At 41.3% G+C, this 26,683-nt stretch overlaps 2 protein-coding genes across 5 annotated transcripts in view; both read left to right on the top strand.

The window, feature by feature from the left end:
- The first annotated feature begins 5 nt into the window (after positions 1 to 5).
- The window catches only part of MPPE1 (metallophosphoesterase 1), a 27,905-nt gene continuing 1,227 nt past the window's right edge, over positions 6 to 26,683 (top strand). Inside the window, exons 1-10 of one of the 4 annotated variants that reach the window (XM_084511097.1) lie at positions 17 to 105; positions 14,833 to 14,983; positions 19,287 to 19,671; positions 20,489 to 20,597; positions 20,915 to 21,018; positions 21,855 to 21,935; positions 23,766 to 23,874; positions 24,805 to 24,876; positions 24,988 to 25,110; positions 25,860 to 26,000. In XM_084511097.1, the coding sequence (XP_084367223.1) occupies positions 19,397 to 19,671; positions 20,489 to 20,597; positions 20,915 to 21,018; positions 21,855 to 21,935; positions 23,766 to 23,874; positions 24,805 to 24,876; positions 24,988 to 25,110; positions 25,860 to 26,000 (1,014 nt within the window). In that variant the 5' untranslated portion in view covers positions 17 to 105; positions 14,833 to 14,983; positions 19,287 to 19,396. Of the gene's footprint in view, positions 106 to 3,742; positions 3,759 to 14,832; positions 14,984 to 19,286; positions 19,672 to 20,488; positions 20,598 to 20,914; positions 21,019 to 21,854; positions 21,936 to 23,765; positions 23,875 to 24,804; positions 24,877 to 24,987; positions 25,111 to 25,859; positions 26,001 to 26,683 lie in introns of those variants that run through there. The other 3 variants (XM_084511098.1, XM_084511095.1, XM_084511096.1) reach the window with 3 other exon arrangements.
- Positions 4,813 to 11,998, top strand: LOC311432619 (uncharacterized protein). The gene is made up of 5 exons (XM_084511102.1): positions 4,813 to 8,089; positions 8,332 to 8,471; positions 9,075 to 9,155; positions 11,014 to 11,104; positions 11,871 to 11,998. Exons 1-5 carry the CDS (start codon positions 8,042 to 8,044, stop codon positions 11,952 to 11,954), a joined length of 444 nt encoding a protein of 147 aa, XP_084367228.1. The 5' UTR covers positions 4,813 to 8,041; the 3' UTR covers positions 11,955 to 11,998.

Genomic DNA, 26,683 nt, shown 5'->3' on the forward strand with positions numbered 1-26,683 from the left:
GAGGAGGAGGAGGGCGCTGTCACTCGCAGCCCCAGCACCGCCCCAGCCGAGGGAGCGGCGGCTGCCGGGGGAAGGCGGGCAGAGGCAGCTGGCCCCTCATTTGAGGTGAGCCCCAGGAGGGCGGAGAGGGGCTGGGGGTGCTCTATGGGGCGGCTTGTGGGGGCTGCCCGGCTCCCCCCCCCCCCCCACCGCCATCACCGTCCCCGTCCCGCCCCGCCTGACATGGCCGCCGCCGGGCCTGCAGCGGCGCCGCGCTGCGCTGGGAGCCCCGAGCCCAGCCGAGTCTCCCGGCCCGGTTTTGCTGCCCTAGGCTAAATGGGCGGCGTTTTGCTGCCCTCGGCAGCTCTCTGGGTCGCCTGCACCGGCTGGGGGTTGTGTGAGGGAGACAGGGCGCGATCCTTATCGGGGAGGGGGGGGGGGAAACCCGCCTGGGGGCAGGGGGCGACGCGGGGCTGGTGCTGAGGGGAGAGGGAGCCGGCGTGAGGGGAGAAGTGGCACCAGGAAGGGCAAGGAGGCAAAAAATAAATGCCCAAACCTCCATGGATTGTGGTGCAGGAATTCATTCTTTAAATTTCTAAGCTGCACTGTGGCAGTGGGTGCCGCAAAGACAGCAACCCTGTCAGTCTACTTAGCAAAACGCCTTGTACCCCCCTTTCCTAAAAAGCAAACCAGCAACGAACTCTTAGAATGTAAATTAACCAATACCCTAAGCTTAAGTTCACTTAAGGTGTGATATTATGATTTTTTTGCTTGAAGGAATCGTTACCAAACACTTGTCGATCCTTTTGCTTATTGTGCTGTTTCTAAGTCTTGTTTCCTCAGACCTCGTATCCTTATATAAGATCAGTTCGCTAAGTGCTATAGCCCTATAAACATCATATAATTTGGAATAGAATCGCTCTGGATTCTTCCCTAAACTCAGTTACCTCCAGGTTTTAGAAATTTGGGCCTTTTATTGGTGCTGTGCTCAGCACAGCTTGAAGTGACTTCAGGACCTGGCCAAGAGAGCCTCTGTGCTGGGGCACTAACAAACTGGTGAGATGTAGTGAAAACAGCCTTAACTTGGTAAAAAAGAAAACCTGTAGCTACCTATGGCTTTGCATTCTAAGAAGCATCTCAGACCGTGGTAGAGCATCTGTGTTTTCTCACTTTTTCCATTAAATAGCAACTTTTAGTTACCGTTTTGGCCAACGGTAAAACAGCGTGTACCTTCCGCAGAAGCTGAGTGGATGTTACTGTGATGCAGAGCAGATGGCTTCCTCTCTCGTGTCTCAGACCTGCTGCAACATTTGGAGTTTGTTGTGGTTAGGCTGCTATCTGAAACATCTCTTTAACTTGTGCTTTACAAACAGGGCAGTGTGAATGACAGTACAGTAGGCGGGATGCAGAAATACCCTCACTAGGGATGGTTGTAGGAAGTCAGTGGCACAGGGAGATACTGTTGCAAAGAGGGGAAAGTGCTCTTCTCAATATTTTTCCAAGCAGGAGGAAGTTCTCTGTAAGTAATGTGAGTGGCACTTGGAAAATGAGCGATTCCATCTGGCTCTGTAAAACTTCCCCAACTTTCTTTTCCCTCTGGTGGTAGAATATTAGTAAAAGGGTCACAGAAGACTGAATTTCAAAGGCTAAAATAACAACTGAATGAACCCTCGGATTTTACAAATTCATTCCAGTTGTGGTAAAAGATTGGAAAACGAAACTAAAAAGCCAAGAAGAGTACTAAGAAAATTACTGACTGCAGCTATTATATTAAGACCCTTCGAAGTACTTTGCAAAAAATATTGTTGCCTGTAAGTCTTATGAAGAGATGGCAATACTTCTCTTCATCCTTCTATTCAGTGGTGACTGCTTTCTGACTACTGTCCTGAAGTTTTTTCAAACCTTCCTTTGTCTAGACCTGCAGGGCAGCGTGAGCTGCCAGGTGCTGCTGAACATCCGTGTGGTTCAGGGTAAGCTGCAGTTGCTCTCTGCCTGCTGGATCAGGCTCGTGGCTCACCTTTCGTAGCTGCCAAGCTCTTTCGTAACCTCTGATCTTTCATAACCCTAAGTGCTAGCCAGTTCCCCTCACATGCCTTTCATAATCGACACACACACACACGCGCCACGCGTTTCATCTCCTCGACTTGCTGTAGACTCATCCTAGGTGAACTAGAAATACTGGTGCTTCGTCGGTCTGAATTCTTCCCAGCCTTGACCTGGTTCTTGCAGAGGTCGGGTTTCCTTCCCCGAGACCCAGGACGCTCAACAGAGGGGAAAACCTGTTACAAAACGGAGAGCAGAGTGTAAACCTGGATTTCCTTTTCTCACAGGCTGTGAAGCCCTTATTGACTTGCGTGTTACCTAGCGGGTGTACCGTGTGGTATTCTCTTTCGTTTCCATTTCTACACTGTCACACGGTATTTCTCGGTGGGGCCGCTGGCTGTGCCACCCGGAGATCCAGCCTGTCCCACAGCCAGCCCGGTCTGCGCTACCAAAAGCAGGGTCACTCGGAAGGGAAGCTGCTGCAGCTGAAATTGGTTTAATTATGCCTCAGCCGACAGTTCCCCATTCTCTTTTTTGACAGTAATTGCACGCTGCGGTGATGCAATCCCATTTGTTGGAGTTTTTACAGAAAGGGAGAGTGACCTCCTCTGGCTCACCAGCCAGCGCCGTGGAAGCCACAGATGTCTTCAAACACACGCAGCTGTCACTTCATGGGCCTGATGGATGATCTCTTAATAGGAAATTAAACGGGAGAGCAAGTGACTAACAGCTTTAATAAAAACAGAGAGGGGAGGGGGGGGAAAGGGAAGTAATCTTTTGGAATTATTAGCCTGATGGTGTGAAAGAGCATTTCCTCAGCGTGACAGCCAGGGGCTTGCTGCACTGTTATTAAAGCACTTCAGTGTGATTCCGTACAGATGGTCTTTTTACACAGCATAGGATTATATCGGATTAGTCACATAAAATTGTTGTTTACTGTTTTCAGCCCTTTTCCCTGGAGCTCCTCTCAGTATCCCACGAAGAATGAAGTTTGAGGCTGATGGCCTGCCTGTAAGAGGCAACCTGATGATGAGAAACCTCTTGTTTGTGCAGAGTGCTACGGTACTGTAGTAGTTTTGTGTAATGGCCGTATTGCAGTGAATAGATTTGATAGCTGATAAAGAGGTTACTTGGCCCAGCTTTTTGTTTCATCTTGGGAATACAAGAAGGGAAGGTAAATTGTAAGGAGATGTTCTCGTTTCTTGCTGGATTCCCCTGAAGAACTGTGCAGATGCCAGTTCTGCTCCATCAGAAACAATTAGGAGTTTCCGACGTTGGCACCGTTTCTCATAATGCTCATTAGTGACTCTGGTCTGCTCATTAGTGGCTCTGGTCTGCACTGTTCTCTGTGGTGTGTTAGTTGTTTCCTGTGTTTCCTTTCTGTCATTCAGAGTCACATCCTGACGGCCTTTCTTCTCTACAAGCAGGAGGCCCCGAGATCACTGCTCGGGGAGTGCACATTCTCCCTCCTGCCACAAATTAACAAAAATTCTCCAGCAGAACGTGGCCTTCAAATCTGTTCTGGGAGCTCATTAGTGTGGAAATCAAGATTTTGGCTTCAAGATCTGACAGATAATGGTGAAAGGGCCTCCTTCGGTGTTTTCAAGCTGGTTCAGTCACTCCGGGAAATTTTCCCTTCCAGGAAGGACGGCTGAGATAGCTTTCCTGGGGTGTGATTGCCTTTGATTCTCCACTGAAAGGTGGTTTTCCTCTCCAGAGGGAGATCTGGGGACAAGGTAATACAGTCCTGAGCTGTTACTGTTTTTCCTAGATATCTCTGAGTGTAGAATAAGGTGCGGGTATTTTCTCCTGGCCTCGAGGGCAGAAGTGGCAGACAGTCTCTGCCTTAGTTTCTGTAGCCTAATTTTGTATAAAAAGTGTTACCTCCGTTTGGCTTTTTCAACTTAAAGGCTAAATTGATGTCCTCTTATTCTTATGTATTATGAGAAAAGATTCATTGCTTTTAATTCTGCAAATCCAACCATGTTTTTGTGCTTTTTCTCTTGACGTGCGGGACATACTGTTCAACTTTTGAATGGAATTCTGAACTTCGTATTATTTAGCTCTCAGTTTTATATTATTTATCTCCCATCTTGTGGTTGTGCCGTGGCTCAGGAAAGCCAGACTGCTTCTTCTCCCTGTTTGAGGGAAGGTTCCTGAATGAAAGCTGGGTTATTGCTTTCAGATCCAAGTTCAAAACAAGATGGGGGCCTTTCCTACCCCAACGTTGGCCCATCGGTTTGAGGTTGTGCCATGATCACAGAATCCCAGAATCACAGAATTTCTAGGTTGGAAGAGACCTCAAGACCATCGAGTCCAACCTCTGACCTAACGCTAGCAGTCCCCACTAAACCATATCCCTAAGCTCTACATCTAAACGTCTTTTAAAGGCTTCCAGGGATGGTGACTCCACCACTTCCCTGGGCAGCCTGTTCCAGTGCCTCACAACCCTTTCGGTAAAGAAGTTCTTCCTAACATCTAACCTAAAACTCCCCTGGCGCAACTTTAGCCCATTCCCCCTCGTCCTGTCACCAGGCACGTGGGAGAACAGGCCAACCCCCACCTCGCTACAGCCTCCCTTGAGGTACCTATAGAGAGCGATAAGGTCACCCCTGAGCCTCCTCTTCTCCAGGCTGAACAAGCCCAGCTCCCTCAGCCGCTCCTCATAGGACTTGTTCTCCAGGCCCCTCACCAGCTTCATTGCCCTTCTCTGGACTTGCTCGAGCACCTCCATGTCCTTCTTGTAGCGAGGGCCCAAAACTGAACACAGTACTCGAGGTGCGGCCTCACCAGACCCGAGTACAGGGGGACGATCACCTCCCTATCCCTGCACTACCAGACCAGAACATTGAGAAACTAAAAGCAAATTAAAAACACCTCTCCCCCATCTACCCTTTTCTTCCTCCTCCCCCTGAGCAGCCCCGGGGAATAGGGAATGGGGGCTGTGGTCATTCCCTAGTGCTTTGTCTCCGCTTTTCCTTCAGGGTCGCTCTCTACCCCTGCTCCACGTGGGGTCCCTCCCACGGGACAGCCTGCTCCACCAGGGGCCTCTCCACAGGCCGCAGGGGAACTGCTGGTCCAGCGCTGGAGCACCTCCTGCCCTCCTTCTGCACTGACCTTGGGGTCTACAGGGCTGCTTCTCACCCCTCTCTCCCAGCTGCAGTTGCACAGCAGTTTTTTTCCCTTTCCTAAATCTTCTTTCCCAAAGGCCCAACGAGCCTCACTCCCTGGCTCAGCTCTGGCCAGCAGCAGGTCCCTTTGGAGCCGGCTGGAGCTGGCTCTGATCTCACATGGGGCAGCTGCTGGGCGCTGCTCACAAAGGCCACCCCTGCAGTTCCCCTGCTACCAAAACCTTGCCATGTGAACCCAATACATTAAATTTCTACGTGTTTTTCCAAAGGCATGTAGATTTTCACAGGAGAATTTAATTCCTGGAAAATCTCATGAGGCTAGTCTTGCGAGGGTCAAAATGACATACGCTGTCCTTTAATCTGTGTGGAAAAAAAGGCTGTGCTTGGAGTTATCATGGGGTTGCATCAAGTAATCCTGCGCTCAGAGATTTTCTGACAAATTAAATCAATGATTTTGGTGCACATGCAGCTGAAAAAATGCTACGGGTCACATTCCTGCCGCTTGGCAATAAGTAGTGGGCTCAACACCACTGGAATCAATGACATTGTCATTTGTGTGTGCCAGCATGAAATGTGTCTCAGTTCAAACCAAGCTGAGTTAGAAACAGAAATGCAAGGAAAAAGGAATATGTTCAACAAACTGCTTGAGTAACAGCGCAGGGAAATGCTTCTGCTGTAATTATTTACAATGAAAAGTAAGTATTTTGATGGCATTTCATACAGTTACTGACAAGTTTTTAAAAAATTGCGTATTGCTAATCTCTGGAAAATGATTGTTTCCTAATGAAGTACAGAAAATCCATTTATTGTTTGTATATACATGCAGGCTAACATTATCTTTTGATTTTGAATGCTTTGATATCTGATGTCTCGTGTTACCTAGCCTTGGGCCATTTTTGTAGATCTATTGAGTATCTTTAATTTGGAGGAATGGATGCTTGCTTTGAAGTGGAGCCACCCAGAATCAGTGATCGCTTTTGAAAGTGTTTGCTCATAGTGTGCATGAACCTACAAGAGATTCAGCTGAAGCTTTTTCCAAGAGTTTGAAGATAGAAAAAGTTTTTTTTTGTTTGTTTTTTTTCATTTAAACCAGTGCTTGTTTGATTAAAATTTGAATCTTACGTAGGCTCCTTGCCAGGTCTAGCTGCATAGTTCCGGCTGTCATAGACCTGGCTGTCATCATCTTCATCCATCTATCTTCGATTCCCACACCAGCTCTGGAAAAGCAGGACAGAGGGAGGCTCCGTAGCTTGTTTTCTCAGTCAGAAATCAAGAGTTCTGGCTTCCCTTTTAGCTCTCTTCACTCGTTTCCCTAGTTTTCTGCATGTTGGTTTCCAGTCCATAGAAGAGAGATGTTCTGCTTGTAACATTTTAAGTTCTGAAAATACTTGGATCTTAAAAAGCGTGCGTAGCTGCTGCATTGTTGTCTGCTCCTATTTACTGTGTTTGTGGAAGGGTCAAAGAAAAAGGGTCTGCAGATTGCACGTATGAGAATGACCCAAGACATACTGTGAGCCCATTTGCTTTGCTACTTCTGACCTATCTACGATGCTGCCTGAGTTCTGCCCAGTGCTGCACCTTCCATGCCTGCTCTAGTTTCTGTGGAAGCCCTGCCTTAATCCATCTGTGCTTCCTCCTCTTGTTTTAGTGCTCCACCAGTAGTATTAAAAATATCCCAAACCCTTGGGATTATAAGAATATAAATCATAACAATGCTTGCATGTTCTTTATAAAATAACCATATTCAAATGGCCTTGCTTTCTATAGTATTATGACTATCAATTTTGACTACTCCTGACGTTCCCAGTGTTGAGGAAAAAATAGTTATCGTACTCACACTATGAGGTACTGCTATGTTGGATGCATCGGGGACCACTGTGCTGATCATTCTTCACCATGCTGCCTTGTTCTGTGGCTTCCCTTTGTCGTTATTTTTGAAATAGTCATTTTAAAAAGTAATTTTGCAAAATATCAGAATTATAGATGGGTGTTCTCTTCTTCTAAGCTTACTCTTTAAAGTTAGTAACAGAATCATTGAAATGTTGGTCCCTGGTCCGTTTGTGAAAACCTGTGGTGAAGGAGGGAGAAGTACACAATTTTTTCTGCCTTTATGTTAAGGGATGTTTCCCTGCCACCCAACTGAAATAATCTCTGTTTGAAAGCAACTTTATTTCTGCTCATCCTTCCTGTAGAGGATATAAGGAACTGTTATTACCATCCATTGCAATAACCAAAGATTAAAAAGAGAGTGACAAGGATTCTTGGCAGTCTGCTTTCTTGACTAAACCATTACTTCAACCCTTTATGATACTCTTTATTTTCTGCCTCATGTCATTTTTATTCCTGTTTTCTGGACTCCGCAGGACCTTACCACCATGGCACTGCTGGCCTGTGTTCAGCTTGAGGTCTATTATGTCCCCTCTCCCCTTTTTTTTTCTATTTTTTTTTTGGTCTTTGTACTGCTACTGTAGACGTTTACGTCCAGTTTTTTTTTTTTTTTTTTCCTCAGTAAAAGACTTTGTAGTTATTACAGCACTACGTTTCAAGGGGTGGTTCAGCAATACTAGTAGCTGATCAGAGTAGCAGTTTTATTGTCAGGCTTCTTGGGGACAAGGCGGTTTGTCAGGGGCCCCCAAAATTAGGAGTGGTTCGTCTATTAATTATGGGGCCATGAAGAAACCCTCAGGGGCAGCAGGCCTGGCAGCTGCCAGCGCCTGGCCACGCCATTTCCCCCCAGGTGCTCAGGGCTTGCTCCTCCACGAACACCACATGCCAAATACACACACACGCGAAAAAATAAAGGACAAAAAAGTCCCTAATATCGGTCAACACCACAGGAGCCGCGGCCGCCTCAGGGCCGTGCCCGCCGCAGGGCCCCGCCGTTGCCCATGGCGACCGCGGCCATGGCGCTGCCGCCGGCCCACCGCTGCCTGCAGGTGAGCTCAGTATCAAGTTTGAAGCCAATTACTTCTCTTTTTTTATGTTTTTATGTTTTTTTTTTTTTTTAATTATTTTTTTATTTTTTTATTTTTTATTTTTTAATATATATTTATACAGCTCCTGGTAAACGTAGCAAAACTCGCAAGAGAGACTTTTAATCGGGAGTGTTATCTGTCCCGTAAATACGTGATCTGAGCACGTTGCTTGTTTTTTCTTTTCTGCCTCTCCTGCCTTTCAGCTCAGCGACGAAAACGAACGCTTACTCAAGAAGCTGAGAAAGCTGCAAACGAGAAATAAGGAGCTGGAAAAGAACCTGGCTCAGGTTCAAGAAAAACTGCGTCTGCAGCAGTTAATGCGTGACTATGTCACGAGCAGAGAGTAAGGATTAATTGTAAAATTGGTGTTTCCTATTTGGGTCAGAAGAAGTGTGAGATTTCAAGACTTGCATGTTGTGATTCCTCAGATGCACTGGGCCTTGTCTGCTCTGCACGCTTTGAGCTACTGTTTATGAACAGGATGGGGGGGAAGGACAGTGCTGGAGGCAGGTAAAGGAGTGAAGGATGCCTGTGTAAAATTGCCATTGCTGTAGTAAAACAAACGGTTTTAATATCAATAAGTAATAGCCCTGCTTAGCCATCATGCTCTCTGTGTCTAGCTAAAGAGTTTTAGTGTATTTTGCCAATGAACAGTGAGTGGTAAGAGAGTTAAAGAGCATTGGTACTGTTTAAAAGACTTGGAAGCTGTGACCCTGAGTACCTGAAAAACTGTAGATCTACTGTTCTGAAAAGTGTCCTGCCAGGATTTACATAAATTTTTTTTTACAAAATTTTTCAAGTTAAAATTTGGTGTGTTTATAATCCTGCCTGAATCTCTATTGTAAAATCAAGATGAAAAGTAATTTAGACTTTTTCAGTTGCTTTATATGGTTCCAATTAAATTTGTAAAATCTCATTTTATTAAGATATGTTTATTTTGATTAAGTGTTCAGGTTCAAACAGAAACACACTTATGGCATAAAAGTGGATACAGCAAGGATCTTAATCTAGAAGGTGAAAGTGTCAGGTGAGTTCTTGCAAATAGTTTCTTCACAGACTTAAACGCATTATTCTTTGTAGGATAGAATATGGTGCTCGTGGTTGAGTCAACAGACTTCTTGTCAACTTCCCTGGAAGCTGATTTTTTCCTTTGAAACAGATTGGAAAATTATTTTATTTACATTTCTTAAAGAAAATACTAAATCTTAAATTAAACTTGAAAATAGCACTGAACGAAGAGCAAAATGGATTTTTTTGACAAATTTTTCATTGAGAAAAATTGTAAGATCTTTCATGTATGTATGTGTTTCATGTATACACGCATAGACTGCGTATGTGACTTTCTGGGTAGATTTTTAATACTCTAAATTATATAGATTTTTCTCTTCTGTGGGAGCTTCCATAGCTCATTTTATGTAGCTCGATTTTATATGTATACAAAAATCCATAGACTTTCTAAATAAGCCACACACGTGGTGCTATATTTCAGTCTTAATTGACTTTAGAAGTGAGACACTATTGGTTTGCCAACTGATGTTAAATATAAACTTTAGGAGCAGTTTTTTTTTTTTTTGATGAAAAAGAAACGTTTTTGTTTTAAGAAAATGTATATCAAAACATTGTAAAAACATTGTAGCAATTAGGCCTGCTACATCAAATGTACATAACAGGCTGCTGCATTCTTTCAAAGGCTCTTGTCCATATACAGGAATAAATTCCTGGCTGTGGATCTTGCATAGATAGAGGCAGCCCATACTGCTTGAGATCGAGGTGCACTGTTTCTAGTGTTCCCTTTAGGTGGCTGCAGAATGCCTGTTTTATTATTATTTTTTAAATTACCTTACAGGATATCAGTCTGTCCTCAAGAACTATGTAGGATGGCTGAATGTCTAGCTCTGGGCTTGAACTGAGTGCCTAATTAGATGCTTATGTTGAAGATGTCTGAGCTATTTGAAACTAGTGCTGGAATTAGGTATTGTTTCGTATTAGGTTGCACATAAGATAACCTAACTTTGCTTTTTCTCTCATCATTGTGTTATTTTACAAAGTTACTCTGTGCTTGGGGTGTGTAGTCATAACTTAGTGTGAATGCCAGCTCTTATCTGAATTCTTAATAAAATAGGAAAACTATCTATTTGTATTCATAAGTTGCTTCGTGAGTGTGGTATGTGTACTGTGAATGCTAGGAAATACTGTGGAAAATAAGTGTAGCAGAAAATGATGCAAGATGATATCAAAGGGAAAAGTGATATTTATCTTTCAAGTCTGCTGATGTTAACATTGGGTTTATGTCGATTTTTGCCCATTTGTACTCGTTGTGTCATAGGTTTCCTTCACTCTTGCTCAGAAGCAATGAGATCTGCGTTCAAGTGATCTAGCCAGGATTGGTTGGGAGTAGAGTGGAGAGGTGGGGATGCTGCCTTACGAGTTCCCATTGTCTCTTGGGTTTGTGTTGGGTGCCAAGAAACTAGTTTGAGCAATCTTATTTATATCCTTTAGAAGTAGTCTTTTATACTCCTAGCAGGCAGAAGTGACATACATGATAGATGTCTGTAAATTTGCTGCCACTGTTTTGCTCATGGGTCATCCCTCAACAAATTGTTTGTGCTGAGTGTGGCTATATGGGTTGGAGAAAAGAACAGGGTCCTCAGCCTGAGTGAAAGCAGCTCTTTGCCATCGATACAGACCTCTTGCCATGCAGTTTCTTAAAGTGCTTATTCCTCCTGTGCTGCTGGTCACCCTTCATTCAGAGCAATATGTCCATTATGAGTCTCTACCATAAAACGCATTCCAAATGCTTTCTTTGGGACATCTAGAATACTTATGTGATAAAGTTCCATTGGCTTTCGTATGTTATTGCCATTTATGCATTTCTTCTGTTTTAGACTACTACAGATGTATGATAACCTACAGAAGCGTTTTGTTAAAGAAATCAAAACAAACCAGGAACAAAGTGAAACAATTGCAAATCTCACTGTAAGTAGAATTTGTAGGAGGAGTTATCAAATAAACATAGTCTTTTCAGTAGACTGAAAAATAGTTCTTAGGTTTGCAAAATGGACCATGTTTCTCTTTTCATACTCATTCTTGTTCCTGCTGTTTCCCATGCCATCGAGATAATAGGATATAATCTGTATGCTCACTTTGAGAGTGAACTCAGGTATTTCTGTAACGTGGTCTCTTCCCTTGCTTTTTCTTTAATCATCTGCCTACCCCTCCAACCTACTGTATAGGTGTTTTATCCCTGTTGCACCAGTCCGGGTATTTTTCTGTGTCTTGTGAGGTGATTTATTTCAGGAATCCAGCAGCAAGCTAACCAAAAAAAGCAAATATTTTCCTGTTAGGCAGCAAGATCCATCATCTTGCTCTACAATGAGAATAGCATCACTGAGGCAAAGGCAGGGTTGCGTGGCTAGGAGTGGTCCAAGAAGCTGCCTCAAGTAGACTTTGCCTCTTTAGGTATTGATCAAGCATCACAGCTGACCAGTATAGTTAATTTCCTCCTAGGAGATCATGCATACGTGCTTCATGTGTATTTGTTTGTAAATGAATTTTTGTTATGGCTGGATTATATCTTCTTTTTCTTAGAAGATGGCAGTTGCTGCCATAAAAGGACACTGTATTGTGAGAAAGGGTTAGTATCTTCGTGTACATTTCTCCTTTCTTGTGTGTGAGCACGCAGCAACAGTTGTCTTTTAAAACGCTTCTGTTGTATGCAAAACTTCACCTTTATTTCTTTCAGACTCTTCTGGATGAATGTAGGTTTGCATTCAGGATGTGTTTCCAGTTGTTCTCAGTTGAACTCTGTTTGTTCTATGCGTTTTAAAAAAAAGTCGGTTTCTTGACAGATTAAAATTCATGAGCTCGAGCATAATCTTCAAGAACAGAGGCAAAGAATTGAGCAATTGGAACGTAAAAAGGTTTCTTGGAAAACCAGTGCTGTTTCTAGAAAAAGAAGTCAAACTCCAGAGAAAGAAGTAACATCTTGCAAGGATGTATCTAAAAAGAAGGAATCCTGTTGCACTAAGTATTTAGGTAATGGTACAGTTAATTCTGTGATGTTCCAATATGCCCACCAGAGGGGATGCGTTTCATTTCTGATCCAAAGGCATGCTCCAGGTTTTTGCCTCCACTTTAATGTGCAAAATCCAAAATGTTTTTCATTTTTGAAAAACTTGCATTGGTTATGAGATGCCATTTTAATGTCTGTGGATCCAGTTCTGCATTTGGTTTAGTGGTAAAAATAAATATTTGCTGACTTTTCCCCCCCCCCCCCTTTCTGTAAGTAGTATGTCAGTATAATCGTGGGTGGGAGGGCATGGCTGTAATGAGTAGTGTTTATTATTTATTCTGTTAAGTTCTATAGGTACAAAACTTAGTGACTCCATTAGTTGGTTTTCGGACAATGATCCACAAGATAAACTGTTTTTAGTCTTAAAACTTGGGATTAAATCCATGCAATATTGGTTTGAGCATGTCTTCCTTGCATCACAAAATCCACAAGTTAAGGTGCAAGCCTGCTCTGCTTCAAAGCATTTAAAAAAAAAAAAAAAAAAACAAAAACAAAACTAAAAACCAAAATACCTGAGGAGATCATATAATGTAGGTTATAATTCCCAGGAAGTGAGCTGTCAGTGCTGGCTGATGTGACCCTCTCAGAAGTCAGAAAAAGGCAATCAAGCTGTGATGCATGTTTTGTAACTTTTAAAGGAAGATAACCCAAATTCTAAGAATCTGTGCAGAAATACCCAATTTGCAGATCCTGTCACCTTTCATAGTAGCTGGGAATGTGCCGGGCCAATTCTTAAGAATAAATCACTTTATGAAAAAGGTACTTTAAAAAGCTGAACCATAATTTTCTAATATCACAAAACGTAGGCAGCTCTTTAGCTGTAATATGATTCATGTGAGGGGGAGGTTGACTGTAATGGTTGAAGTCTATATTTTGTTATTTGAATATAGAGCTGTTGCTGAAGGAGATTAAAAAGCTGAAGAAGGAAAATGAAAAGTTGTCTACAGAAAGGAGAGCACTAAAAAATGAACTAGCTGGATTAGACAAGGTAATTTGTTTTAGGACAAGTTTAAGAACAGGAGATTTTTGAAAAGCTAACTTTTTGGTCTTATTTGAAACTAGGCTGAACGTATGCTGTTATCAAGCAAAATATGTTTAAAAATCAAATACTGCGTGGCTAAGAAAGAGGAATAATAAGAAGAACAATACCCTTTTTTAATTTTACTTCAAACGGATGGATTTTCTTGTAGATGCTTTTTTTTTTTTTTTTTTTTTTCCATATTTGGAGAGTTTGGTTTCCTTCATAAGAGATTGTCTTCTATTATGATATTAAAAATGAAACTGCAGGCAACTGTACAATTTCCTTTCAAAATAACATTTTCACAGCCAGGGAAAATACTTTGGCAAATTATCACTTCTGTTGTCTCTTGATGTCAATGAGAGAACTATTTTCTCGTGGACTTAAACATATCAAAATTATTCCTGTGGCAGAAGTTTTGGGAGGGCCATGAAGTTTTCATGGTAGATCGTCCCTACAGGTGAAGGAGGACAATGGGTGAAAAGTTGATAATTCTTGAAATTATGTGAGAAGATGAAGAGATCCTATCTAGTTTTGGCTGATTATATTCTGTTTACTGTCCTTGCATCGGCCAACAGCTTCTTACAAAGCGTTTGAATTTTACTCAATAGACTTGAGCTGGGGAAGCTGAACAGAAAATAGTTTTGTCTAAGCTACAGACCATCAGTACTTATAATAATTGAAGTTTATTTCTGTAAAGCTTATCTTCTAATTAAACTAGGTACAGATAGAAATACTTGTTAAGTTACGAATTTGAGGTAATATAATTACAAAAGGATCTGTCTGAAGAAGTGAACCATGTAGGCTGCCATTCAAAGGGGTTAATTTCCATGGGTTTCTTAAAGGACTGTCTCTACATTCTGCGTAGCCTTACATATTGCTCTTTTTCATTCCCTGCTTTATAGTAAATTGCTTTTATCTCAACTAGTTGAATCCATTGGATAGAGTTATCTGTTTGATACTCTATCATAATGCATCATAAATGTTGTCCATTTGAATAAGAATATCAAACTTTTTAGCATAGTGCAATCATAAATTATAGATCTGAAGTAGAATTCGTTAACACAGTGTAGCTGTACTTACGGTTCTAAACTGTTATCTATTAATGGCTGGCTTTTGCATGTAGGGTGTTACTTTTTGTCTTATTTGGTGTTGTCTTATTCCAGCTCTCATGGAAACCTCTCTGTTTCAGTGCTTCACTGCCTTTTTTCAGATGTCTTTTGAGTCTACAGTGTTTCTGGCTCTGTTCCTGGGTTGCTAGCTTCTAGGATACTTTTGCAGAGATGAATTTCTGATGTTATTCCCCGTGTCATTTTAGGCTGCTATTTTGTAGCCTTTTGATAAATCAAGATTTTTTTTTCCTTCTCTTGCATATTTTCTATTATTGGTACGTGTTTCGGGCTCTAAAGTAATTTAAATTGTATTTGCATTGCCTCTTCAGTGCAAAGTTTTAAATTGTTACATATGCTTGACTGTTGCGTGCTGTGTTTGCATAACTTGGCCATACACAAATAAAAACATCAAGTGTCTTTGGACATGGAAACAACTGAAATGCTGACCAGCTCTTATTGACAACGTCTTTAAAAGAAACTAAAGTGATTTTTTTTTCCCTAGGGTTTTTTTGAAGAGATAGAAGATCTAAAGCATGCAGTACAGGAATCTGTCAAACTGAATAACCAGTACGAAAAGTGCTTGAAACAAATAACTGATATGTATGGACTTCCTTTTACAGCACATTTGTAACTACTGATTAATCTGATGGCAAGTAGGTTTTCTACCTGTTTTTCATACTTACTGCAACACTGAAACCTAACATGGTTCACCTAGTACCATGTTTTGATAGTACTATGAATTCAATATGATCTAAATGTAGCAAGCTATTCTGAAATGTTTTATTTTTATCTTATGTATTTGATTTTGCTTATATAGTTTTAAAATAAACTGTGGTCTGTATAACTTACAACTAAATTTTCTAAACTCACTCTCTTTTTCACGCTCATAAAACCCATTAATTGCAGGAGTGGTTGTGGGTGTTTATGGGAAAATTATAAAACTTCTGGATTTCAATTTCAAGAATTTCCAAAGTTATCCTTTTCTGTAAACTATTAAGGAAAAAAAGTATTCTTTTATTATTTTTCAAACTTCAGCCCTAAGGATATGCTAATGCAGGCATAAAATAGTTCTATCATCAAGTTATTACAAAGGGATGTCTTAAAAGAAAGATTGCTAAATCCCCACTTGGAGACTTTTTTAAAAAATTATGACAAGGAGTTAAAAATTTGTGGTTGAAGGAAGGATTTAGGATTCAGAATTGGAAATAATGTATTCCAAAAGATGGTCAGGCTTGTCTTGCAGTATCAAAACAATAACTCATCAGAAGCTCTTATTTGATCGAAGAGCGAGGAGTAAGTACTCTGGTGTTTGGAGTGCTGAAAGGAAGTGAATGCTGAGAGTTGCAGCTGAGAAGGTAGAAATGTCACGTTGCTTCAGAGGGAGATGTTGAGAAAACTTGAAATGATAGGAGAAATCCACTTGCAAGTGTGGAGTTCGAAAGGGAAAGCTTGTGGGATTTGAACCCAAACCTGTTTATAACTATGTGACACTTCTGTGACACACACAAATACCCAGAATTATATTTTCTGAATGTTGTGAACATGCACCTGTGTGACGTTACAATGGGAGAACTGAGTGAAAACTTGAGATTATCACAAGGTTAGGAATACTGAGCTTATTCATACCCTAATTCCACTTCTTTACTATAATAAAAATACTGACTGACTGGAGTTAGGACTAGGACTCTTGTATCCTACATGATGACAGTTTTATATAGTTGTAAATTAATAAACAAATTGGCATCAAAGAAGATGTGGTATTCGGAGTTATACATTCACTAAGTAAGAGGAAGGATAAAGCTCTGAGCGACTTGCTTCCTGGTCTGTCTGTGGGCCACTGTATCATGCTTTCCTTGCTTTATTCTTGGCTCGCTTGTAAATTAAAGCTGGATAATGTCCTGAACAGAGATAGAGAAGGGAAAGAAGAGTTTGTGTGGCCAGTAAACTTGACAGATGAAAACAGGAGGAGTAGTATGTATGATTAAGTGTTTTAAGTACAAAAATGTATCTGATATGTGAATAAGCAAAATAAATGCTGCTGCTGGAGAAGGAAAGCATCACACTTCTTTTGCTTGAGCATTAGTCAGCTGAGCATTTTTTCCCATAGCTTTGTGGTTTAACATTATTCTTCTAGCATGTTTAAACTTTGCTGACAGTATTATTAAATCAGCAGTTCTCCTTATCCACAAGCTGGCAAAGTTCTGCTCTTGGCCAGGTAGTGAAGATCACAGTTTTTCCATTCCAGTATGTTTGTTGCCCAAACAATTGAAATAGCAAGTAGGATGAAAATCTTGATCTTGCCTTCGTGATGAGCTCATAAAACTTTTAAAATCAGTATTGCATCAAGCCACTGCCACCTCCTTAAAACAAGAAATGTGGAGAAATCGTTCAGTCTTGTCTGATCGCTTAGATCCTTAAGCCCTGGCAACAAAACATATTCTAGGCAAATCTTAAAAACTAGCCGTGCTAGGAGGAGGAGTAGCAATAGATCTATCCCACAGCAGCGACGTGTTGAACCACAGCTCCATCTTGCAGCATGTGTGCGGTCTGACAGTGTTATTTCTGACCTTTCCATCACGTGCAAGAGGACAGCTTGCTTCCGCGTGGCTCTCCAGTTCTGGTGTACCTGTACGTGAGGTTGAGAGAGCTGCTGCACGAGCTCACTTCTGGTTAAACTGCTCAGACTTTGGGGTGCAGAGATGTCCAGCCACAGACCCAAGCAGCCATCAGCTCACAGGTGGCAGAGCGAGGTAGGCTGGAGGGAGAAACAACCTATGCAGATGGATGTTTCAATCAGCTGACAGTAGGGGCTGTCTTTCAGCTCATTCTGCCTCACAGACTTTGTGATTTATTTTTCCTTTAGCTGGAAATGTCGGGTGCAGATGGGAGACCTCTGACATCTTCCCTGTCTGCGGCACAACTCCCGGATCGTAACAGCTAGCAGCAGACATGCTGTGACGGGGAATGTGTACAAAAACGACAGCATCTCTGCGTGTTTTTTGATTAGCTCTTTTCTACTAACTGCATTTATTATTATTATTACTATTATTGGTATTTTACGAGATCATTAGACTTCAGGGGAGATTTTTATTTCCCTCTGGTCTGTAACAGTGGCTTTTTGCTGCAGCTCTGTAGCTGTTTGGACAGCTTCTGAAGAAATTTGATGAGTGAAGAATCATATAAAAAAAATCTACTAGAAAGTGCAGTAGCACCAATAGCAAAACAACAGGTTGCATTTGTTTTAAGCTTTGTGTGGGCTGTGAATATGGGGACACAGGGCTTTTGGTTTTAGTAAGTTACTAGCGATTCAGTACTATTTTTCTTAGGAGAGAAGGCTGTTTAGGACTACCAAAGTCTGCTTCCAAATTCTGGGGTGGGTACAGTTTGTTCAGGATTAGGCTGTATGAAATTGGGTTCTTACAGTTACGAATTTACTCATCCTATGTGCTTGTTGCTGTATCTGTTGAACAGATATTTTTTAGTCTTGCCCTGTTGTGAGATGTACAGACCAGGTCTCATTGATTTTTATTGCCAGATACAGATGAGATTAATGTTAAAGAAGTTAATCAGCCTTTATTTGTAGTTCCTCTGTGCCATGAAATTGTGATGTCTGGCCAGTAGCCTTCTCATGTAAAACTAAGTTTAGATAGAACTGAATTACATGCAATTATCTATTAGTCATGCTAATGTTAAATAATGCACACTGGAAATGTTGCATGATGAAGATGAATGGCTCTTTGTCTCGAACAAGTACTTTGTAGTGTTGATATGGGAAGCTCGTGTTTGAAAATAGGTGGCTGTTATCAAGTAGAGGTTTTGGTTGGGGAAAAGAAGAAAAGATAACCCGGTTTTGATTTCTGTGAAACATCAATCAAATGGGCTAGGACGTAGGGCAGTAAAACAAGCTGAGTTTTGTTCCTGTGTTCAGCATGTGACTGTGGCCAGGATTTCAAAACAGAACCACACAAAATTAATGGCTCTTTAATTTTATCTCAGTGTTCCTAAGACTTAGGGTCTGAATATTCAAATGTACCCGGTGTTCACAGTTCTGATCACCTTTAGGCAACAACGTTAATTTGTGACTGCTAATCACCGTCTGCCTTCGATAACTGCCAGTATCCAGGACCTTAGTACCGTGTTACAATTTCTCTGTTGTAGTAATCAAAAATAGGGGGAGGGCAACAAGACTTTTTGTGGTTTCCTCTCAAAGTTTGTGAGCCTGTGAAGTAACACCTGATAGCCCTGCTGCAGTCCCTGTTACACCGTTGACCTTTAAAGAGTGGGTCTGCCAGAGCTGCAGCGCTCTTCAGATTGAAACCCGGAGAGGTTGCATGTGGAACCTCCATTTTCACTTAAAGTAAGGCTGGTATCGCTGTCCTCTCATTTGGGATACTTGTTTCTTGTAGGCATTGGCACAGAAAAAGTGTTTGTGTGAGGGACTTCAGAAGCAGAATTGTGATTGTGGGGGTATTGCCTCCTTAACCCAGAAATAATGAGTTTCTCTCGAATGTCTGTGAACAAGTGAAACAATCCATGAGCTCTGTTACAGCTGTGGGTTATTGGAGTGAAGTCATTTTCTTTAAATTAGTCTTTAAAATGGCGTAAAATAAAATTACAGTTTTAAAAGGGATAAGTTCCCTCTTTGGGCCGCAAACTATCCAGGGTGGAAGAAGGCAGGAATGACAGTATAGTTGCCAACTTGGAAAGGCTTGTTTTCCCACATTGCTTCTGAAGGAGAAGACCAAATTAGCAATTTTGGACAAATAGGTATATTTATTCTCTTCAGGAAAGTACCTCAAGGTGTTTTCCAACCTAGATGATTCTGTGTATATGCATAGGTATGTGCATGTATATTTTTATTACAGCAAAGGTTTCATGCTGATGGGAAACCAACATGGTAGCTTTTTGCAGGGACTGCTGGCTTTATGAATATTTTATTTTGTATTTTCTCCACAGGGATTTTGTACTGATATGAAGCCCCGCTTGGTCCTCTGACAAAACCTTACTGTTTTCACCTTGGAGAGGAGAACTTAGCCACTGGGAAAGACTCTTATGCTGGTATTGCAATGCTGACTTCCAGCTTGACCACTATGAAGAATCTTCCTTCGAAGAAGAGGATCTGTTTCCTGCTGAAACTTGCGTGCTTTGTCAGCTCCGTGTTAATGTTTTGTGAATTTTTAATTTACTATGTGGTAATTTTTCAATGTCAATGGCCAGAAGTGAAAGGTGGAGCTCTCACAGGTAACACAGAGACTTCAGCTTCAGTCCTGAAGGCCATAATTTTAGCTGATACTCACCTGCTTGGTGAAATCAAAGGACATTGGCTGGACAAACTACGAAGGTAGTAATTTAATTTTTTGAATCTCTATCCTGTTTTTAGAGTTTTTAATAGTAACTAATGGGACAGATGTTTAAAACCAACGTTGCCATAGTCTTAAGAAATAGGCATAGTGCTTCTGAGTGCCAGTCTGTACCTGGACTAGATAATAAAGGCATTAATGAATGGGACTTAGGTGGTGCAGTCTTCACTGTTCAGGTGGGTATAGGTACCTGAGCATTTTAGATAGGTCAGACAGTCTTTTATAGTGTGTAATTATTTTTTACAGTGCCTTAAAAATGAGCCAGATAACTTTTATGTCCCCACCTGTTAACACCTTCAACTGCAGAGGTAAGGAAGCCAGTAGAAATTTATTTCTGTAGTAGAAGAATGGGCAGCAAAATTGTATTTAAAAACAAAGGTAACCCAATCCTATGCCTGCTGCACAAAGACATGTTTTTTTGGTCTAAAAAAATGCTGAAAGAAAGTATGATTCTAACATTATATGAACCTTGTTAACTTTTGCTGAAGAAACAATTGCATAGTAAAACACATTAAATAATTCCCTGTTCTAATAAATTGTTATTTAATGGAATTGTAGTGAATAAAAATAAACAAGCTGGTATTACTTCTTGCACGACTCGGTTCTGATTGTGTTGCTGTGGAATTACCCAGCAGGTAAGATGCACCTACTGCACTTAAACCTGGTTTCTAAGTGTCTAATTTGAATTTCATAGTGTGTAGGAGCCATCTTCACATTCCTGTCAGGCCGTGTTCGTGTATTATGACGTGAGGATCTAGAGGTTTTGCAGTGATGACTGGGTATGTATTCTCTCTTTAGGGAATGGCAAATGGAGAGATCTTTCCAATCTGCCATGTGGTTACTGCAGCCAGATATTGTTTTTATTCTGGGAGATGTCTTTGATGAAGGAAAATGGAGCTCACCTCAGGTATGACATGAACAGCTCTCTTATTTGAAAAAATGAGGATTGCTTGAAGGAAATGGAAGGCAGAAGGAAGCACACAGTAGGTATGCAAGGCTTTGTTTCATGTTACTGCAATTGTCCTACCGATAGTTTCTAGTGTTTTAGATACTAGTTGAGATGTGATTCTCCTTCATTTTTGGTGGTATCTTGACATTTTTACCTTTTTACAAAACTTGGAACATGTGAGCACACACTGAGTGTGTGCTTCTGTGTTATACATTATCGATTCCTTTTGATATTGTGGAACAGCATTAATTTCTTCATTTTTTATTTTCATGCAGGCATGGGCTGATGATGTCAGGAGATTTCGCAGAATGTTTAAGTATCCAGCTTCTACTGAACTGGTGGTTATCGTTGGAAATCATGACATTGGATTTCATTATGAGTAAGTTCTTTCAGTGAAAGGAATACCCAAGTGCCAACATGTGCAACAGCAGCCTGGCTGGTATCAGGAATAGTGTAGCCAGCAGGACCAGGGAGGTGATTGTCCGCCTGTACTCTGCTCTGGTGAGGCCGCACCTCGAGTGCTGTGTTCAGCTTTGGGCCCCTCAGTACAAGAAGGACATGAAGGCCCTGGAGTGTGGAGACGTTTCTTCTCAGAAAGAGCAGTCAGGCACTGGGACGGGTTGCCCAGGGAGGTGGTGGAGTCACTGTCCCTGGGGGTGTTCAAGGAAAGGTTGGACGTGGTGCTTGGGGACATGATTTAGTGGGTGATATTGGTAGGAGGGAGATAGTTGGACTAGATAAACTTGGAGGTCTCTTCTGACCTTAATGATTCTGTGATTCTGTGATCTACAGACAACACACCACAGGAATACATTTTAGAACAGGTTTCAGGCTACTTTTGTGCTTCTTGAAGCACATGTGAGGTTGTTCAGGGCTAGTTTTTCTGCATGGGCAAAGTCTTGAAGCTGCTTTTCCTTGTTTTGGGCTTCATTGTCTGCAAAGTGCTTAGTCTAAGCATATCCCCTTTCCCATTTCCTCAGTGTGGAAGAGTGTAAGTGTGCTTGCTCTGCTGTGCTTCGGTTGGATGTCTGCTTACACTGATGTGACTAGGGCAGAATTTCAGAGCTTCCCTGTGATTTTGCTGAATGAATACATGGTGTAAATAACGGAGCTGTAAGCTGCATGAATGGTCTAAAAAAGGCAAAGCGACTGTGTCAGGTTATTTATTATAATGCCAATTTCTTACCTCAGTTGTATTTTTGTTCTGTCACACAGAATGACCACATACAAGGTAAAGCGATTTGAAAAAATTTTCAACTTTACTTCAGGAAAGCTAATAACTCGAAAAGGAATAAAGTGAGTATGTGTATATATATTTTTTCAATGTTTAGAGTAGTTATTAGCGGGCTAGGAGACCTAAGCGATGAAGAATGAGAACTAGAAGTGAATTTCTTATAAAAGAGTATGAGAATATTATTAATATACTTAAGTTCTGTTATTATTATTATTTTTGATCTAGCTTGTGATATGTTAAACACGAAGCACTTTGAATAGACTCATAGTTTGATGTGGAGGAGAAGCTTTTGCTTTAAGCTAGGCCAATTTTCTTCTAAATGGAAAAGTACTGAGGAGTCGGAAGGAAATTCTCTGGTTTGCGATTTTACTTCCTTGCAGCTGGTAATGACCCATGGCTGTAAACACAGCAGAAGAATAGGATCCAGTAAAGAAACACAAACAACCCCCCCCTCCGTGCTTGCAAGTTAAGAGTTTCATTAATTTTAATAACTTCTGTAGTCTGCGGAACTTAACTCTTGTTCGAGGAGCTCGGGAGCGCAGCAGTTGCTTGTCCACAGGTTTTCCACAGGGTGGGGCAATGATGCACAGGCTGGTTTTGATTTTGACTAGACCTTGTTACAGGGCTTGTTCTCATCCTTGTCTCTTTCTGTAGCTGTCTGTGTGTGCCCTTGGGGTACTTCTGTATATCATGCAGGAGTCCGATGTGAGAAAACAGTAGTGAGTTTGTGGAAAAGCGTTGGCATGAGTAGGTTATAATCACTCCTGTGAATGTAAGATTAAAAAACTGGAAGGTTACACTAGTTCCCTTAATTAAGCAGGCATTTAGAATATGCTGAACAGATCCAGAACTAGTGTTGTCTTCACCATCTCCCCCCCCCCAAAAGATACATGAGCTTAGTGAATGCCCAGTGTAATGCTGTTGTTTATCATGCAGATATAGGGTCCTCTAGAAATGTATTCGAGCTGTTCAAAATAAAAGTTTTTTAAGGAATATCTGCATGTCCCCTTCCATTAATCAGCACAGCAGAATTCTTGCTTCCAGTTGCGGATTGTACGTCTAGTATCATATTCATTAACTGAAAAGAGCTGTGTTATTAATGAAATGTTACGGAATAAACTCCTTTATAACAAATCTGTTAGAAAAGCAGATTAATCTGATGAAAGAGGATTAAAATTTGGGGGGGTGGGAGGTAGCATCTCTTAAACGGAGGCAATCAACTCATTCATGTCTGGTAAACGTACTGAGTTGAGCTGGAAATGCAGCTCCTCCTGCAGTTCTGACCGAGGGACTGAACAGGTACAAATCTTGTGGTAGAGTCGGTAGAAAGTTGGTTTGAAACCTACAGGGAAATCTTTACAACTATAAATGCAGTTTTCTGTGTGAGAGACCACAAAGTATGGAACAGTGTTCAGGTAGACAGTCAAGTACAGTGCTATATTGCTTTTCAGTTGTTCGAAAGGAATTGGATGTCTAAAGTGATGTCTCTGATGCCTGAAATGTGCGTGGGGAGAGAAGCAGGTTCTCCTTTCCTTCAGAATTCCCATTAGTTGGCTTCTAACACTCCACTAAAATACCACTTAGGAATTGATAATAATAATAAAAAAAGGTGTAAGCATGAAATACAGCATACAGAATATCGTGCAACCTAATTAATAACTGATTTATAAAGCAGCCTACCAGGTAGAGAAATGGCTATGGTATGGGTACTCCGAAGAGGATTTATAACATTGTGGCTTCAGAAGCTGCAATATCCTTTCGTTTTGTTGAGCTGTGTTCGATTTTGGATCACTTGCATTCCATAAAGTAAGGTTTATCCTACGTGTGCACGAACAGCAAATGCTTTCTTGTCCTCACTTCTTTCTCCCTGCCCACGCCCTGGTGTTTTCCAGCTTTGTCGTAGTGAACAGCGTAGCCATGGAGGGTGACGGCTGTGCTATCTGCAGTACCTCAGAGGCAAAGCTTGTGGCGCTTTCTAACAAACTGAATTGCTCCCAGCAGGTAAGAATTTATTCAAGATGCGATTATAGCCAGTGACTTGGCCACTGGAATGGAAATATTGATACTGCGCGAAGAGTCAAGATATAATGAAGGCTTTCTTCTGAAAAAAATCAGCTTCCAATTCGTGTTGTGACTTGTTAGCAAATCTCTCTTCCTCATTTTCACTAATCATTTTTACCGAACTGCTCGCTGTGTTGCTCTGTACTAATGGTGTTAACTTCCTTGTAAGTGCTGCTAACTAGCAGAGGGTGCAATTTCTTCTGTTCCAAGGAATGGCAGAAGTTCTGTAACCCTGCACTTTCTGTGAGGTGCATAGTAACCCATGCATTTAATTTTTTGCATGTTGTTCTGTTCTGTGTCCTTTCAACTGATTTATTGTAGTTTTCTGATTCTACTGGAGTCCTACCTCAATGGCCTAGTAATGTTTTTGTCATATTTTTTCATCAAATCCAGTTGCTCCTCATTTTGTTCCTCTTCCCGTTTTCACAGGCAGACTGGACAAGGTAGGCAGCATGATTTACAGGGTTGGCAGTCAATCAGGAAACCATCTCTCAGTGGAAAAACGGTCAGACACTATCTGCTGTCTCTCTCAGGCTGCCCTATTTGTCTTTTGCCTTGCTTGTGGAAAGATTGACAACAGATTCTACTGTTACTTTCCATGTTCAGAAAGAATGTAACTGGATTCACAGCACATACAGAAAGAGCAATTCAAGCACTGCCCATTGACCCACCATAGTGGCTCTTAAAATTTCATACAGTGGGCAGTATTTAAATACTATACTCTGAGCTGTTGCTGCTTTTCTCAAAACATGGAAAAAAAAAAAAGGCAAAAAAACAACCCCTCAAAACCTAGCTATTGTGTAATTCCCTTCCCCAACCCTTTGGCGTACGTAGGTGAAGACAATATTTATGGATTGACTTTATTCACAGAACTGGAATCATTCCAACAAAGGATGCAGTGACGTGGAAAAGCTTCCAGCTTCGGAACCAATCCTTTTACAGGTGTGTTGGAGAGGGGGTGAGGCAACACGTTGATGTGTTTTTAGTGCATCTGTTACCTTTCAGGAAAGGCCGGACCATTAACAACTGATCCTTGCTTTGATTTTCTCCCAGCATTACCCTCTCTATCGGAAAAGTGATGCTGAGTGCAGTGGAGAAGATTCTGCCCCTCCAGAGGAGAAGAACATCCCATTTAAAGAGAAGTACGATGTACTGTCTCAGGAGGCATCACAAAAGGTTTATACATTAGGAGATCGAGTATCAGTGGGTGGGTGGGAGGGAGAGTGGCACGGGTATACAGGTACCTATAGATTAGAACATGTTGGAAAGGACAAACGTTAGCTGAAACACAACGACCACAACTGCTCCTGCTTTAATGTGGCCTTTGTGAGGCTGCTTGTTAGAGCTGTTCCCTTGAGGATCATCACGATCATGGCCTTGATTCTGCAGGTGATAAATCCCGGTGCTCTTATCTCTAGTTTAGTGTTTTGCAACCTATGTGATGTGTAGATTATTGACAAACCCAGTAGAAAGTCCAACACTTTGAGAGTACTGCTCTTGCTGCAATAGGAGCTACAAGAAAATGTAAAGTCAAAACATTTCCAGAAAATCTAGTGGGCAGTGTTTATTTCCTTCTGCATAAATGTCTTTGCTCAAGACTGGCAGTACAAGATTCTCTCTTAGACAAGAAATCAGCATTGCTTTATTAAAAACAAGATCTTTCTATTTGTAATGTCAACAGCATGCTATTGGCTTTGTTTTTCTGATCAGTATGGCCAGAAAAAGTCTGGTACTTGTGATAAGGGCTAAAGGGGAGTGATATTACAATATCAACAGATGTCTTACCAGAAAACAAAAGTTTATACAAAACACTTGGTAAGATTATTAGAATTCCCACATATTCATTCTGGCAGAAGAAAAACTGGGTCTTAGGCTCAGTTTCTTTTCAGTCATGACTTGCTGTGCTTTACCATTTTGTTTTCTAGCTGCTCTGGTGGTTTCGTCCCCGTCTGATTCTCAGTGGGCACACCCATAGTGCTTGTGAAGTGCTGCATGCAGGGAAAATTCCAGAGATCAGCGTCCCATCGTTCAGTTGGAGGAATAGAAACAATCCTAGTTTCATCATGGTAAGTTTTAATTTTTTTTTTTTTTATTTTTGTCAGATAACTTTCATAAATAAATCAACATGGCAGTCAGCTATATTTTAGAACTGATTCTACCTGTAAAAACAAAACAAAAAATAAAATAAAAAAATTGCCTACCCACCCAACCCACTCAGTACACTGCATCCACTTTATAAAGTACATCTGTGGGAGCCACATGTTCCGTGTGGTACAAAGCAATGCTGTTCAAGGTCTAATTAGTATATGGGTACAAGCATCTAACAGTTTCTTATAAAGAGGGTGCATTGTAAACTATTGACTTGTAAAAATAATCAGTATTGTGCACGGAACAGTAGAAAGACTCATTTTGCTCGGTTGATTTACCAACTACGAAAACAAGACCGCGTCCACCTCAAAGTTTCGCGTGGTGATCATGGTTTTCAAACTCGTGCATTAACCACTTCACACAGTGAAAACGTTGGTCACATGCCAATAGTCTGTCTCCTCGTGTCCAATTCACATTTTATACAGTGTGTTGGTTATGCTCTCGCAGGCAGTTCCAGTGCTCAGTATATCCTTAGAGGTAAAACAATTAGTTCCCCAGTTCAAAAATAAAACAGAACTCCTAGAAACTTGGAGTAAGAAGCAAAACCTACAATCTGCTTAGAGTAGTCTGTGACTCGGGCTGGTGGGGGGAGAATCTTTTC

The sequence above is a fragment of the Aythya ferina genome (assembly GCF_964211825.1).
Source record: "Aythya ferina genome assembly, chromosome: 2".
NCBI classification, from domain to species: domain Eukaryota; kingdom Metazoa; phylum Chordata; class Aves; order Anseriformes; family Anatidae; genus Aythya; species Aythya ferina.

Excerpts from the sequence above, each read along its gene's own strand:
- LOC311432619 (XM_084511102.1), top strand. The coding sequence starts at position 8,042 with ATGGCGACCGCGGCCATGGCGCTGCCGCCGGCCCACCGCTGCCTGCAG. Across the intron at positions 8,090-8,331 it reads CGGCCCACCGCTGCCTGCAG|CTCAGCGACGAAAACGAACG; the intron begins GTGAGCTCAGTA and ends CCTGCCTTTCAG. Across the intron at positions 9,156-11,013 it reads CTAGAAGGTGAAAGTGTCAG|ACTACTACAGATGTATGATA; the intron begins GTGAGTTCTTGC and ends CTTCTGTTTTAG.